The sequence below is a fragment of the Astatotilapia calliptera genome, chromosome 23 (genome assembly GCF_900246225.1).
Source record: "Astatotilapia calliptera chromosome 23, fAstCal1.2, whole genome shotgun sequence".
NCBI classification, from domain to species: Eukaryota; Metazoa; Chordata; class Actinopteri; order Cichliformes; family Cichlidae; genus Astatotilapia; species Astatotilapia calliptera.
In genome coordinates this window covers 264,550-281,257 of record NC_039323.1, presented here as the reverse complement: position 1 = coordinate 281,257, position 16,708 = coordinate 264,550, and the positions used below count along the sequence as shown (strand labels likewise).

The following is a 16,708-nucleotide window of genomic DNA, read 5'->3' as shown; positions in this document are numbered from 1 at the left end:
ATCTGCTTCTTAATGTATGTTCTTTAAAAGACAGCGTGTTTTTTAATATATTATAATTATAATAATGCATTATTATGTGGACATGCATATTAGATCATTTTTTAGTGAAATATAATCCCCCCAGAAAGGCAGGAAAAGCCCGGAAACTTACTTTAAAACTAAATATGTTCTAAATACTTTAAAACTAAATATGTTCCCTACAACGGTGACAGAGCTACAGACCCATGACAGCCTTACACAGGTAGCCAGCAGCTGTGACCAGCACTACTTGTGCAGTTAATACAAGGACAAGTAATGTTTGTCGCGCTGTTGCACACACAGCACGCTCATTTGTTTCAGTTCATCAGTTGCAACAAGACAGCTTACCAACGTGTACGTAATAAGCTAATACTCCTGTGTGCTACACACTACAGTTTACGCTGTACACCTACTTACTGGTTTTGTCGCGTCAACTTGTGTTTCTCCTGCAGCTCCGGACCGCAACAAATGCGCGTGCTCTTTGTGAGCTCGTTCCCGGCTCGTAACCAGCGCGTTCTGCCGTCAAGGGCAGATCATTGGTTAAATGTGATCATGTGACTGATGCAAGCCAGATCCTTTAATTTAGCAAAACTGTGATTAATAGTTAAATTTTATTGTTGAGGGGCACAGACAGGACTCCGCACACACATTAAAAAATTTTTAAAAGTTGCCTCAACAAAAGGGCACTTTGGGCACTTATCAGAAAAGGGGCGGGTGCTCAAGCCCCTCTAGCCCCCCCCCCCCCCCCCCCCCTCTGCACGTGCCTGCAGAAGGACAAGCATTTCTGAAGCACTCCATCACTCAGGCCTATATGGTCCTCAGCAAAACGGACGTGATAGTCCTCTGGTCTCTGGTCTAATGAAACCAACTCTTTAACTGAATGGTATGGCGTTATTTTTGTGCCACTATTCTGAGCGCACGTAAAAAGAGTTTGCAGGTGCAAGTGTTGAATTTTGAGGAGAAGTTTATTTTGAGCGAAGAAAAGCTGAATTTAAGTGAACAAAATTTATTGCTGCGTGCAAAAAATGTATTTCCGTCTTTGCTATTATCCACACACACACACGCACACACGCACACACACACACACACACACACACGCACACACGCACACACACACACACGCACACACACACACACACGCACACACGCACACACACACACACACGCACACACACACAATAGCAGCCCCTCTCGCTCAGTTTTTGTATTTGGGCTCTCAACATTTCTGCCTGTGAGCGTTCAACTCTTTCCGTACACCGTTATATTTGTGCCACAAAACCAGCCAATCACAGACTTGGATGCAAAAAAATCTGGCTGTTTTGGTCTCCAATCAACTCGAAATGACAAAATGCCATACGCCATAGCCTACGTCTATTGCAGCATAACTAAGGGAGGATTCAGGGTCACCTGGTCCAGCCCTAACTATATGCTTTAGCAAAAAGGAAAGTTTGAAGCCTAATCTTGAAAGTAGAGATAGTGTCTGTCTCCTGAATCCAAACTGGAAGCTGGTTCCACAGAAGAGGGGCCTGAAAACTGAAGGCTCTGCCTCCCATTCTACTTTTAAATACTCTAGGAACAACAAGTAGGCCTGCAGAGCGAGAGCGAAGTGCTCTAATAGGGTGATATGGTACTACAAGGTCATTAAGATAAGATGGGGCCTGATTATTTAAGACCTTGTATGTGAGGAGCAGGATTTTGAATTCTGGATTTAACAGGAAGCCAAAACAGGAGAAATCTGCTCTCTCTTTCTAGTCCCTGTCAGGACTCTTGCTGCAGCATTTTGGATCAGCTGAAGGCTTTTCAGGGAGTTTTTTGGACTTCCTGATAATAAGTTCAAGTTCAAGTTCAAGTTCAACTTTATTGTCACTTCAACCATATACAGTTTAAAAATACACAGTGAGGCGAAACAACGTTCCTCCAGGAACCAAGGTGCTACAAGACAAGTTAGTGCAAAAAAAATAATAATATATAATATATCTAGTAATAATATGAATTACATGTAATGAATTACATGTAATGAATTACAGTCGTCCAGCCTGGAAGTAATAAATGCATGAACTAGTTTTTCAGCGTCACTCTGAGACAGGATATTTCTAACTTTAGAGATGTTAAGATAAGATAAGATAAGATAAGATAGAACTTTATTAATCCCTCGGGTGGGTTCCTCTGGGAAATTCGATTTCCAAAAAAAGCACAGCAACGACCGAAGTTACAGTTACAGAATTGTTATATATATATATATATACACACACACACACACACACACACACACACACACACACACACATATATAAATACAGAAACAAATATAAATAAAATATACAAAGGGGATAAATAGAATAAATAGGAATAAAAAATAAAAAATATAAAATGTTGCACAAATGGAAGAAAGCATTATGTAAACATAATGAATTACAGTCGTCCAGCCTGGAAGTAATAAATGCATGAACTAGTTTTTCAGCGTCACTCTGAGACAGGATATTTCTAACTTTAGAGATGTTGCACAAATGGAAGAACGCAGTCTTACATATTTGTTTAATATGTGCATTGAAGGACATGTCCTGGTCAAACATGACTCCAAGTTTCCTCACAGTGTTACTGGAGGCCAAGGTAATGCCATCCAGAGTAAGAATCTGCTTAGATACCATATTTCTAGGCTTTTCAGGGCCGAGTACAATAACCTCAGTTTGATCTGAATGAAGAAGCAGAAAGTTAGCGGCCATCCAGGTCTTTATGTCTTTAAGACATTCCTGCAGTTTAACTCATTGGTGTGTGTTATCTGGCTTCATGGACAGATAGAGCTGGGTGTCATCTGCATAGCAGTGTAAATGTATGCTATGTCTTCTAATGATGCTGCCTAAGGGAAGCATGTATAATGTAAACAGAATTGGTCCTAGCACTGAACCCTGTGGAACTCCATAATTAACCTCAGTGTGTGAAGAGGACTCTCCATTTACATGCACAAACTGGAGTCTATTAGATAGATATGATACAAACCACTGCAGTGCAGTACCTGTAATACCTACAGCATGTTCTAATCGCTCTAATAGGATATTATGGTCGACAGTCAGGGTCGAGGGAAAGATGTATACAATGATGCACAGAGACATCCTTGCTGATAATCTTGATGGCTTTGGTACCACTCTGTGAATGTCTCTGAGTGGCGCAGCCAGAGCCCAGACCTGAGCCCAAGTGAATATTTCTGGAGAGATCAGAAAATGACTGTGCACATCCAACTTGATGGAGCTTGAGAGGCTCTGCAGAGAAAAATGGGAGAAACTGCCCAAAAATAGGCGTGTCAAGCTTGTCGCGTCATACTCAAAAGGCTTGAGTTTGTAATTGCGTAGAAAGACTGTGAGCATTTATGCGTGCTGTATTTAGGTTTTTTTATTTTTCATAAATTTGTGAAAATCTCAAGCAACATTTTGGTTGAATAAGGCTGTAAGATGACAAAAGTGAAGTCCTGAGAACCCTGATCAGATGTACTGTGCATCCTGTCACTGACTGCATTTGATTGTTACCGGTGTGAGCTGAAGAGATGGATTCATGGGTGATTGGGCCATAGTAGTCTGGTGCACACTCAGTAGCATGCTGCCTTTGCTCTCATTTCATTTAAGCCATGTTTTCTCAGTTGTCCTAGGGAGCAGCCGTCTGTAAACCCTCAGGGACAGCTTTTCACCATCTATCCCCATTATAAGGCATTACCGTCCTCTGCCTTTCCCAGAGTGTCACTTCATTTTTGTGAAAGCTCTGCCATGGCACATCCTCCCCATAATGAAATAGATCCAGTTCTGCTGCACTGAAATTAGGTTTACAGGGAAACTGTGGAATGATGATTTTCCTGTACATAAATCTAACCTTATTATGGAGAGTGTTAATGAAACAGCAGTTAATTAATTCTTTGCTGTTAAATTGAGGACTACATCTGCAGCACAGTAAACATCATTGGATCCACCATTAGTTGGGAGACATGGCTTGTCATAAATAATATGTTAGCATCACTCCACAGCAGCTTGTTTTTTGAATTTGGGTTTCATGTTTGAGCTCTGGTAAATTGAGCCTCTGAGGATTTGGTCTCTAATAGCACTATGAAGACATTTTTCTTTCAGTGGGACCCTGCTTTTTTATCTTATCCACATCAGATTGTTTGTAAAAACAGGATCTTTTTTATACTTCCTTGCATCATTCCTCCTTAGACATGGTAAACAAGCTTGGAATCCTTTATGTCTGTAGATGTTTGTACTAGTAATGTATATGAATATAATAGATCGTGTCCACAGACTTTAGGGTCATTCTTTTAACCATCTACATGTCTTGGTAGCCGGGGGTCGGTCCGCCAGGGCCTCTGCTCCTGTGCATCGCTCAACTCTCAAAGCACCCGAACCCTACGGTGCCTCCTGCGGGTGGTGGGTCTGCAGGAAGATGGGCCCATATCCCTTTTTCGGGCCGTGCCCTACCGGGCCCCTTGGACTAAGGCCCAGCCACCTCCCTTGGCTCCAGGGCGGGGCCGGCTAATCCTATCCCAGGCAGGGTGAACTGTTCCTCGATGGTCTTCTCATAGGGGTCTTCTGAATCGCTCTTTGTCTGGTCCCTCACCCAGGACCAATTTGCCATGGGAGACCCTACCAGGGGCTAGAAGCCCCTGGACAACATTGCCCCTGGGATCCCTGGGACACACAAACCCCTCCACCACGATAAGGTAGCGATTTGCGGATGCGTCTACATGTAACAGTAAAAAAAGCCCTAACACTGGCAGCTTTTGTGTTCCAGTCTTTAACACTTTCTTACACTTTCTTAAGACTGTCTCTCGTGTTTTGACCTTACAAGACAGGCTGTCCTTTGTGTGTGACACTAAAGCAAAGTCAAACAGTTTTTCTTGGGTCTGATTTGCAGCACAAACCTGACAGTAGTAAATGCTGCTGGTGCGGGAATGCAGCCGCATAAATGTTTTCAGTGAATCGCTGAAACTTCTTTTGTTGACTGAGACACTTAAAGCGTCACCAGAGCTTAAATCCACACAGACCTTTCTGTGAAATCACCAGGCAAGGCATTAGTTAGATCACCAACCAAGCCATGTGTGGTTGAACAGGATAAGTTGATTTACTTCACAAGATACCAGACTGAATTTACTTTTATTGTTATTTTAATAAATGAATCTATGAATTGGTGTAATCTGACTTTGAGGAAGGGATGAAGATTGGTACAGGTGAAGAGGAGCCAGTTATAGCATAGCTCAGCATAAAGACAGGAAGACACATGCAGTTAAACATTTATTACATTTTAATTTTTGTCCTGTCATTTTCAAATGTATCAGGAAAATGTGTCAAAGCCCCCAAATCAGTTTACCGGCTGCACATTAACCACACACAAAGGACTGCGCTGCACATTTTCATGTCTAACATGTAGAGGAAATTAAATATGCCTCTTTAAAAGAATCACTCACACACAATGCTTAGTTTTACCAGGTGTTGAAATGTTTTAAATTATAGTTGTCAGAATAAGAACCACTTCTTTGTTATTATAGAACTGTGACACTATGCTACAGTATGGTACATTAGATAACATTACAACACAAAACAATTAAAAAACAACTTTTCCGCAGCCATTGACGCATCTAATTACTTCAGTGGCTCGAACTGCAGCGTTGTTATGGAGGAAATGAGGTAACCAAGGAATCAAAAACCTGATTAGACATGAGAAATGAATCCACCACGCTGTGTTTCAGGATTATAATCATGTGCACATTTGAATAATTGCATTTGAATAAGATAATTTCCCACAAGCACAAAAGAACATTGCTTTACAAACTAAACAGTGTCCTTTAAATTAGTTTTAGGCTTTGAGAGTTAGACATGTCTAGAGCTCTTACTACCCCGACACTGACTTAATGTCACATTTCTCAAGTCTTTATAAACTACTAGGGAACACGAGTGGGTACTAAATATTCTCAGCAGACAAGCCTTAGTGTAGAGTGCAGTTTTTTGTACTGGAACATAAATTTCCTTCAGCTGCAGGAAGTAATTTTGAACATGATTTGTATTAGCCGCCAACAAAGGAATGCTTCGTCTTAATGTGCTGCTGCTGCAAAGACTCGCGCTGGACCATGCGAGCCAATAGTTTGTGACAGTGATGGATGAGCTGCTGTAAGCACAATAAATTACCTAAATTATTTTTCAAGCACATCAGGTTGCAGCTTTCCGTGGCATGTTTGCTGCCAAAGTTCCCCATTCATTATAAGAAACTATCCCCATAACAAGTATGAAGGCCAGTAAACATGGCACGAAATGTCACGCTTAAATATCAGCAGTAAAAGTGATGGTAACATTTATAGGTGTAAGCCTTATTCACAGTACTACTGGAAGTCAGTTATTGACATCAATATCTTAAGGAGGGGGTGCATTTCTGTCTGAACCTCATCATTCTCCCTTTCCAAAAATGTATTTTCAAAGGTAACGACTAATATTATTTTACATGTACAGTACTGTGGAACAAACTGGTCTTCAGCAGTACTCTGGGCTTTCTGGAGGTTTTTCACATATCTATGAAAAATACCAAAACGTTCTACGGTACAGAGGAGGCCAAGACAGACTTAATCATGAGTTTGTACAGCCATCTGTACAACATGGTCGAAACTCTGTGTCACGGTCTGCGTGCAGGCAGGCAGGAAAGGACCCAATGCAGGCTCGTACGCGGAGGTGAAACTTAAAGTCAAAAAGCAGCTTTACTGCTGGACAATAGGAAAACTTAAGTAAACCTGAAGATACAAAATCGACCAAGGGCAAAGACACAAAGGGGAAAATACGAAATAATCAAAATCTAAACAGGAATAACCAAGGCACTAGACAGGGGTGTCCAACTCCAGTCCTCGAGTGAGAGTCAGACAGAGAGGTTGCTTTTCCCTGAGAGCTGCAGCTTTTAGATGCACTCTTGTTCCGACACACCTGACTCTAATGAATGGCTTGTTACCAGGCCTTTGCCAAGCTTGATGGCATGCTGACGAGGTAATCCAACCATCTCATTCAACTGTGTTGGAGTAGGGATGCAGCTAAACGCTGTAGGACAGCAGCTTTTGAGGAGTTGGACACACTTAAGACTACCAAAGAGACTTAAACATGATACGTCACACTCTGTCACAGTTTGGGCTTTTCAGTCAGTGGTGTTATTATTGTTAACTGATGGAATAATGAACGTAGACTGGACATGCTTTCACCTTTCAATAAATTCTCGTAACTATTTCTGTTTATTTTCCAAACCAAATATAAAAGATACAGAAGGGCCTGAGACTTTTCATACTGTATGTCTTCATGTGATAGATTTAGGATGTATGAATGTTAATGCTAGCCCATTCCACCACATGTCCAAACGTATTCAGCAGAGATGCTTGTCTGTTCTCTGTGTCAGGGACAAAGCACCGCTTCTTCTCAGCAGCAGAGGTCTGAGTGCAGCTCTGCTCTGAAATCTGAACTTTAGCGTTTGTGAAGGAACAGATTTGTATGTGGAGAGTCTGCCTTATTTATTTACATCTTCTGTTTGAGTCAGTCACAATGCTCCAGTGGACCGCTTATTATTATTATTTGCCACCATATATCAGCTCACTGCACTCAGTAGTGCAGCAAACATTTTCCACTCAAACCCACAGAGGATAAGCTCATCCCTGACTGTGATCAATTTTCCATTTCCACAGAGGGACCCAGCTATTGTTTGCGGCTTCTCTCTGAAGCTAAGAGGAAAACATGAAAGAGGTGAGACGCTAGAGGTGAGCCAGCAGCGCAAAGACATGCATCAGAAACTACTTCATACTGTACCATGTGGCTAACATGGCACACAAGCTGTGTCCACGTTTCTGACCATAAAGTAAAGAATTGATGTTATGTCCTTATTTATCACCATATCTGAATATATCTGTGATATCTCAGTGAAACTTTCATCAACCAATGGTTGATAAAAGTGACTATTTGCACTTTTTATCTAAAAATGTTTCTCTGCTCTTATATGCTGCTGTCGCCATTTAACCTTATAGATTTTCTCTAGTATTTCCTTAATAAATAGTTATTTTAAAATAGGAATTCAAAACAAATTTCCTCAAAAAAAAAACACTGAAACCACCACACCAATACAGCCCTTATACCAAGCAGCAACCTGACAAATTAAGCCAACGCTAAACAGAAGGAAATTGAAGTAATGAAGGGTCGTTAATGCTGTTTAAAAAAAAATTTTAATCCCCATAGACCAGAGGTGTCCAACTCCAGGCCTCGAGGGCCGGTGTCCTGCAGGTTTTAAATGTGTCCCTGACTCAACACAGCTGATTTAAATGACCTCCTCAACATGTCTTGAAATTCTCCAGAGGCCTGGGAATGAACTAATAATTTGAATCAGGTGTGTTGACCCAGGGTGAGTTTATGCAAATATAAAAAAAAGTCACTTCTAAAATAAATACACAAATTGTGTAGTCATGTATTTTGGTGAGGGAGATATTTATATTTATATATATACCTGAAAAATAGGATCATGGCCAAGCTTGAAACCTGGATCCCCCGTAGCCGGTTACCAAGATTACGTGAAGTACCTTCAGTAGGTCTGTTAGATGATGTTAATGCAGCACTACGGACAATACCTACAACCACGATTACCGACACTAACAAGCTGATCTACAATACGGCAGCAGTGATCAGTGAGATGCTTGGCTACAAGTTGAATAGCCACAAGGGGCAGTACCCTGCATGGAGAAGGAGGCTAGAGGCTAAGATCAAAGTAGCACGGAGGGAGGTTAGCCAACTAACGGAGTTGCAGAAAGGTGCGACGAATAAGGTGCCTAAGAAATACAGCAAGCTGTCCATACCTGAGGCCTTGGAAACTGCCAAGCAAAGACTCACAGCCTTGGCCAGCCGCTTGAGGAGGTACACCAGAGAGATAGAAGGCAGGAGAATAAACCAGCTGTTCTCCACAGAGCAAAAGTGTACTCTCAGTGGCAAGGGAACAATAAGAGAACAGCACCACCAAGGCTGGAGACGGAGCAATACTGGAAGAGCATATGGGAGAAGGACGCAACCCATAACGGCAATGCTCAGTGGCTAGAGGATCTGAGGGCAGACCATAGCAACCTCCCTGAACAGGGTCCAGTAACCATCACAGTGGCAGATATCCAAGAAAGGGTCTCCAGTATGAAGAGTTGGACAGCACCAGGGCCCGACATGGTTCACGCCTACTGGCTGAAGAAGCTGACTGCACTCCACGAGCGTCTGGCAGCACAAATGAACCAGCTGCTAGTTAACGAGAGACACCCGGAATGGCTAACTGAAGGCCGGACGGTCCTGATCCCCAAGGACCCCAAGAAGGGACCAGTCCCCTCCAACTACCGACCAATAACCTGCCTCAGTACTACATGGAAGCTCCTGTCAGGCATCATAGCGGCTAAGATGAACAGGCACATGGGTCAATACATGAGCGAGACACAGAAAGGAATTGGCAAGAATACCAGAGGCGCAAAACACCAGCTACTGGTAGACAGAACAATCAGCCGAGACTGCAAGACCAGACTGACAAACCTGTGCACTGCCTGGATTGATTACAAGAAGGCCTATGACGCAATGCCCCACAGCTGGATACTGGAATGCCTAGAACTATATAAGATCAACAGGACCCTGAGAGCCTTCATCAGGAACTCAATGGGGATGTGGCGTACAACACTAGAGACCAACTCCAAGCCCATAGCACAAGTCACCATCAAGTGCGGGATCTACCAAGGAGATGCTCTGTCCCCACTGCTGTTCTGCATAGGCCTGAACCCCCTCAGTGAGATCATTAACAAGACTGGATACGGATACCGACTACGGAACGGAGCAGTTGTCAGCCACCTCCTGTACATGGATGACATCAAGCTGTATGCCAAGAGTGAACGAGACATCGATTCACTGATCCACACTACCAGGCTATACAGCAATGACATTGGAATGTTGTTCGGACTGGAGAAGTGTAGTCGGATGGTAACAAAGAGAGGGAAGGTAGTCAGAACTGAGGGGATTGAACTACCAGAAGGCAACATTGCAGACATAGAGGACAGTTACAAGTACCTGGGGATCCCGCAGGCAAATGGGAACCACGAAGAGGCCGCTAGAAAAGCTGCAACCACCAAGTACCTGCAGAGGGTCAGGCAAGTCCTGAGGAGTCAGCTGAATGGTAAGAACAAGATCCGGGCCATCAACACGTACGCCCTGCCCGTGATCAGGTACCCTGCTGGGGTAATAGGCTGGCCAAAGGAGGAGAAAGAAGCCACTGACATTAAGACAAGAAAGCTCCTTACCATGCATGGAGGGTTTCACCCCAAGTCCAGCACCCTGAGGCTGTACGCTAAGCGGAAGGAAGGGGGCCGGGGACTGGTGAGTGTCAGCACCACAGTCCAGGATGAGACAACGAACATCCAAGAATACATTGGGAAGATGGCCCCAACTGACCGAGTGCTCAGTGAATACCTCAGGCAGCAGAAACCCAAGAAAGAGGAGGGAGACGAGGAACCATCGTGGAAGGACAGGCCCCTGCATGGTATGTACCACCGGCAGATAGAGGAGGTGGCTGATATCCAGAAATCCTACCAGTGGCTGGACAAAGCTGGACTGAAAGACAGCACAGAGGCACTAATCATGGCAGCACAAGAACAAGCTCTGAGTACAAGATCCATAGAGGCTGGGGTCTATAACCTGGAAGTCCCGAGATCAAAATGGGAGATGCCCCCAAGGGTGGTGGAGAATGACCGAGCTAAGATCCTGTGGAGCTTCCAGATACAGACGGACAAAATGGTGGTGGCTAACCAACCGGACATAGTGGTGGTAGACAAACAGAAGAAGACGGCCGTAGTGATCGATGTAGCGGTTCCGAATGACAGCAATATCAGGAAGAAGGAACACGAGAAGCTGGAGAAATACCAAGGGCTCAGAGAAGAGCTCGAGAGGATGTGGAGGGTGAAGGTGACGGTGGTCCCCGTGGTAATCGGACCACTAGGTGCGGTGACTCCCAAGCTAGGCGAGTGGCTCCAGCAGATCCCGGGAATAACATCGGAGATCTCTGTCCAGAAAAGCGCAGTCCTGGGAACAGCTAAGATACTGCGCAGGACCCTCAAGCTCCCAGGCCTCTGGTAGAGGACCCGAGCTTAAAGGATAAACCGCCCGCAGGGGCGCGCTGGGTGTTTTATTTATATGAAGCCATACTCGCTCGGACTTGCCCGGATTAAAAAGGTCTGCGTCAGATGATGAGGAACCAGGGCACCCTGATGAGAAGTGGGCTACTCCAACAGAGAGAAGGGCATCGTTGGGCAAGAGAGGAAAAATAGGTCACTGTTGGAATGCTACTATATTAACCCAAGCAGAAGAGGTTACATGAGTGGGATGAGGGACCTATGGGATCTTTGACACCCAACATCCACGCTAACTGAGAAACAGTGATAGATGTAGTGATGCCAAATGACAGCAACATCAGGACAACAACAACAACAACCTTTATTTATAGAGCACATTAAAAGCCTAGGCATACCAAAGTGCTTTACAGAAAAACAATAAAATAATACAGTTAAGAGCATTAATATCAAATATAATAAGAACAGCAGACAATGTTCACAGTAGAAAGCCACTAATAAAATGGACTGCAGCACATAGATTATAGCAGACCCAGTGCCGCATGATAGAGAACACCAAGAATGAAGGAATAGTAAAAAGTTAATGCAATAGGTCGCAGTTAACAGTCAGCATTTAACGGGTAGAAAAGGAAAAAGGAACACGAGAAGCTGGAGAAGTACCAAGGGCTCAGAGAAGAGCTGGAGAAGATGTGGAGGGTGAAGATAACAGTGGTTCCAGTGGTAATCGGACCACTAGGTGCAGCGACTCCCAAGCTAGGTGAGTGGCTCCAGCAGATCCCAGGAACAACATCGGAGATCTTTGTCCAGAAGAGCACAGTACTAGGAACAGCTAAGATACTGCAGGACCCTCAATATACAGGATTTATCAATAAGAATACTGCAACTTGAAATTCTATATTTTTTTATGCAATGAACATACAAGTATTGACCCCAAGTTCATCTTGGGAATCCTTCACCTTGAAATTGTACGTCTTGGTGGACTGGCTGGTTAAGGGTCTCTCGGAAGTGTTCGGCCCATTGTTTGTTTTGCTCTTCTTGGGCGATCGAGAGCTTCCCATTTTTTTCCTCGACTGTGACGTTTGCATTGGTCCTCGATCCAGTAAATGGTAAATGGCCTGTATTTATATAGCGCTTTACTAGTCCCTAAGGACCCCAAAGTGCTTTACATATCCAGTCATCCACCCATTCACACACACATTCACACACTGGTGATGGCAAGCTACATTGTAGCCACAGCCACCCTGGGGCGCACTGACAGAGGCGAGGCTGCCGGACACTGGCGCCACCGGGCCCTCTGACCACCACCAGTAGGCAACGGGTGAAGTGTTTTGCCCAAGGACACAACGACCGAGACTGTCCGAGCCGGGGCTCGAACCGGCAACCTTCCGATTACAAGGCGAACTCCCAACTCTTGAGCCACGATCACAAGTAAGCTTGTTTACGATGCGGTATAGGGTCTTGGAATCATTCCGATCCGCTGCTTCCTGAGTTTCGGCACCTTTTCATTCTAGCCATTCTTTCTTGTCTTTCTGACAGCTTTTCTTCACTAGCCGATCTAATTCTGCGTAGCATCGGGTTCCTTCCTCTCTGGCTTGTTCGGTTTTGGCCTGCTCTCTTTTGAGCTTCGCAATTTTTCTCTCATCGATCAGTTCCCATGTTCTTCCTTGGATCCACTGTTCGTTTCTCTTTCCTCTGTGTCTTCTGATCAATAACATTGGAAGACGCAGAGGAAACTGCAACTTGAAATTCTATATTTTTTTATGTAATGAACATAAAAGCTTGTGGTAAATTTTAAAATACATGGTCAGATATAAAGTTTTACAAAACTCACAGTGTTCACATATAGTCAAACTGGTCCCAGTGAGCTACCAGAGATATAATGGTGTCATTTAATCATCTCCTGTGAGCTCACAGTGTAAAACATACACAACATTGAAAAAAGGAAAAAAATCTAATGTGATAAACTTTAATTCCTAAAACAGTTTTTGTGAAACAAATGAATTTCTTTGTGTAAAAGTAATGTAAAATGTGTCCACTGAATGCCAAGTAAGACATAAAAGTAACTATTGTCTCACTCAAAATATAATATTGCTCATTACTGCAGGCCACTTTATCTTTGTTGTATGAGATGCATCACCTGGCAGCGCACTACAGTGTAATCTGGTTTTAAATGAGGAGATAGTGACTTACATAAGGAATAATTAATGCTCACAGGCTTGTGTAATTTTAAACTGCTTAGGGGGGATATCATGTTTCACAAGATTTAGTCTCAAACTGCCCACAGAGAACGTTGTCAGTAGTTAAAGGACATTTTCAACAAAAGTTTTTAAATGTTAAACTCAGCATGTGGCATTAATACCAGCAGGAACATTTCAAATACAGATAATCCAGCCATAAAAAGCTGGCAAACAAAAATAAAAACATAATTTCCACTGAACTGCAAAATCTCAATAAATAAAACCTGCCATTGTTAGCAGATTGTTACATCTGAGTGTAGATGGAGACAGCTAAACAGCCAATAAGTCCAATATGAGTATATCACACACTGTTATTTTTATATTCTCTCTTTCCTGATCGTGGGAGATGATTTGTATTTAAAAAGCAACTTAAATACAATTGTGGCCATAAACTGTCTGTATCTATAAAGTGGGGGTAATTATTGTCTGTGAAGGTTCTCAGTCATCCAGGTCATCGTAGTCAAAGGAGCTTGGAAAGAAAAGCGTCTGGACTTCTTTAAGTTGCTTGAAGACGTTTCACCTCTCATCCGAGAAGCTTCTTCAGTTCTAAGGTCAAATGGTGGAGAGTCCCAGATATAAACCTAGTGGGAGTTTCCCCCCACAGAGGGACAAAAGGACCCCCTGATGATCCTCTAATCGCCTGAGCCAAGGTGTGAAACTGGGCGTGGGTCACAATCAGCCAGAGTTTCGGGTGTGTTCATTGTGAAACCTGGAGGACAGATGAGGAGAGGACAGATGGTTCGAAAGAGGAGTGAAAGAAGCCATCTATGTCCACTGTGAGCGACCATCTTTGAACAGAGGCGGGGGTTTACGACACCATCTCTCTGCCATCTATAATCCAGTTTTGAGATCCCTTCCCAGACGCCTTAACGCCCACTCACATCCTGGGCCATCTGACCTCAGGAATTCACATGATAAGGTGGGGCCAGGTTTCACAATGAACACACCCGAAACTCTGGCTGATTGGGACCCACACCCAGTTTCACACCTTGGCTCAGGCGATTAGAGGATCATCAGGGGTCCTTTTGTCCCTCTGTGGGGGGTCACTCCCACTAGGTTTATATCTGGGACTCTCCACCATTTGACCTTAGAACTGAAGAAGCTTCTCGGATGAGAGGTGAAACGTCTTCAAGCAACTTAAAGAAGTCCAGACGCTTTTCTTTCCAAGCTCCTTTGACTGGGGGTAATTATTATTTATTCCTCGGCTAAATTTGTAATTTTGCTTACTTCCAAGAATTGAACAGTCTGTAATTGTTGTGGTAGTGAAAAATATCAACCAAAATCTATTTAAGTATAACTTTTATGTAATGTTTTTGCACTACTACATGAGCAAACTAATGAAATAATTATTTCCCCCACTGTATCAGTACAAACTCAACGGACTCCTGTCAGTATGAATGTTACAGATGTTCAAAAATGTTATAAATGATATAGTTCTAACCTCTGAAATGTAACCTTAGAAGGAGAAACAAACTGCCTTTTTTGTAAATAATGTTTTTGTGTGTTTCAGTTAGTTGTTTTTTTTTTTTCATTTATTGCCACGACTTAGATGAACAATTAAAAACGTACTTACTTAGACTTAGATCCTCCCATGCTTTATGTGGCATATTGGGCGGCAAACGAACGCCACCAGGCTCGATCTTGTGCCCGGGCTTCAGCTTCATCCAACGTTATATTCAATGTCTTTAGGTCTTGATGGAATGACCTTCACCAGGTGTTGCGGGGACGTCCTCATGGTCTTTTAACGCCCAGGGGTTGCAAGCGCATCACTGTTTTTGGAATCTGTGCGTCATCCATGTGGAGGATATGGCCGGCCAGTTGGAACCTTTTGCGTGCAACGATGTTGTGAAGTTTGACTGTGCCACTCCTTCGCAGGATCTCCTTGTTGGTGATGTGGTCGGTGTAGAGGATCCTCAGAATCCGGCGAAGACATCGCTGCTGAAAGACGTCGAGTTTGGTGTTGATGCAGGCCGACACCTTCCAAGTCTCGCTGGCATAAATGGCGGCTGGGATCACGATTAAATTAAGCAAGCGGTTTTTGATCTTGAGGGAGATGGTCGGGGAGGACCAGATCTTGTTCATCCTCCGAAATACCGCAGCTGCCTTTCCAATGCGGCATTTGACATCCGGCTTGCCGCATGACGTAGTCGAGGGCAACGAGAAAAAGTAGAGGTGACAGGATGCAGCCCTGCCTGATGCCGGTGGTGATTTCGACGAAGACGGTGTGGCCATTTCCGGTCTTAACGCAACAGCATGATCGCAAGTACAGGTCCTTGAAGATGTTGATGAAGATGGTAGGGACACCATACAAGTGCCGCATCTGCCAAAGAGAATCGTGGTGGATGCTATCGAAGGCCTACTTGAAGTTGACGAAATTGATGGCGAGTTGTTGTCGGTACTTGACGCACTGTTCGATGATGTTTCTTAAGATGAAAATCTGTTCTGTGCATGATCGGCCTATCCGGAACCCAGCTTGCTCTTCTAGTAGACGTTGGTTGAGGGCACTCCTCAGTCGTCGAAGGAGGACAGTACAGAATGCCTTGCCAGGCACAGAGAGGAGGGTGATGCCTCTCCAGTTGGTGCACTCGGAGGTGTGGCCCTTCTTTGGTAGCTTGACTATGGCGCCCTTCCGCCAGTCCTCCGACACTGCCACTTTGCCAGCACTTGTTGAACAGGGTCGTCAGTTCTTCCACCATGGCTTGGCCGCCGTGTTTCAGGAGCTCTGCTGGTATTTCGCCTAGGCCAGCCACTATGTTGTTCTTAAGGCTCGTGATTGCGATCTTCACTTCCTCGATGGTGATTCTGCCAGTATTGACCCCAAGTTCATCTTGGGAATCCTCCGCCTTGAAATTGTATGTCTTGGTGGACTCTGGCTGGTTAAGGGTCTCTTGGAAGTGTTCGGCCCATCGTTTGTTTTGCTCTTCTTGGGCGATCGAGAGCTTCCCATTTTTGTCCTCGACTGTGACATTTGCATTGGTCCTCGATCCAGTAAGCTTGTTTACAATGCGGTATAGGGTCTTGGAATCATTCCGATCCGCTGCTTCCTGAGTTTCGGCACCTTTTCATTCTAGCCATTCTTTCTTGTCTTTCCGACAGCTTTTCTTCACTAGCTGATCTAATTCTGCGTAGCATCGGGTTCCTTCCTCTCTGGCTTGTTCGGTTTTGGCCTGCTCTCTTTTGAGCTTCGCAATTTTTCTCTCATCGATCAGTTCCCATGTTCTTCCTTGGATTCACTGTTTGCTTCTCTTTCCTCTGCGTCTTCTGATGGTGTTTTGGGCGGACTCCACAGTGGCGTCCCTGAGGCCAGTCCAGAGGTCTTCGACGTCTT

The 16,708-nt window shown here is 44.1% G+C and overlaps 1 protein-coding gene across 6 annotated transcripts in view; it reads left to right on the top strand.

Annotated features, from left to right (window-relative positions):
* Positions 1 to 16,708, top strand: part of pex5la (peroxisomal biogenesis factor 5-like a) — a 113,917-nt gene that overhangs the window by 34,276 nt on the left and 62,933 nt on the right. For 2 of the 6 annotated variants that reach the window (XM_026159990.1, XM_026159989.1), the window contains exon 2: positions 7,703 to 7,774. The exons of 3 other annotated variants lie outside the window; for them this stretch is intronic. In XM_026159990.1, the coding sequence (XP_026015775.1) occupies positions 7,703 to 7,774 (72 nt within the window). Of the gene's footprint in view, positions 1 to 7,702; positions 7,775 to 16,708 lie in introns of those variants that run through there. One more of the 6 variants, XM_026159992.1, reaches the window with a different exon arrangement.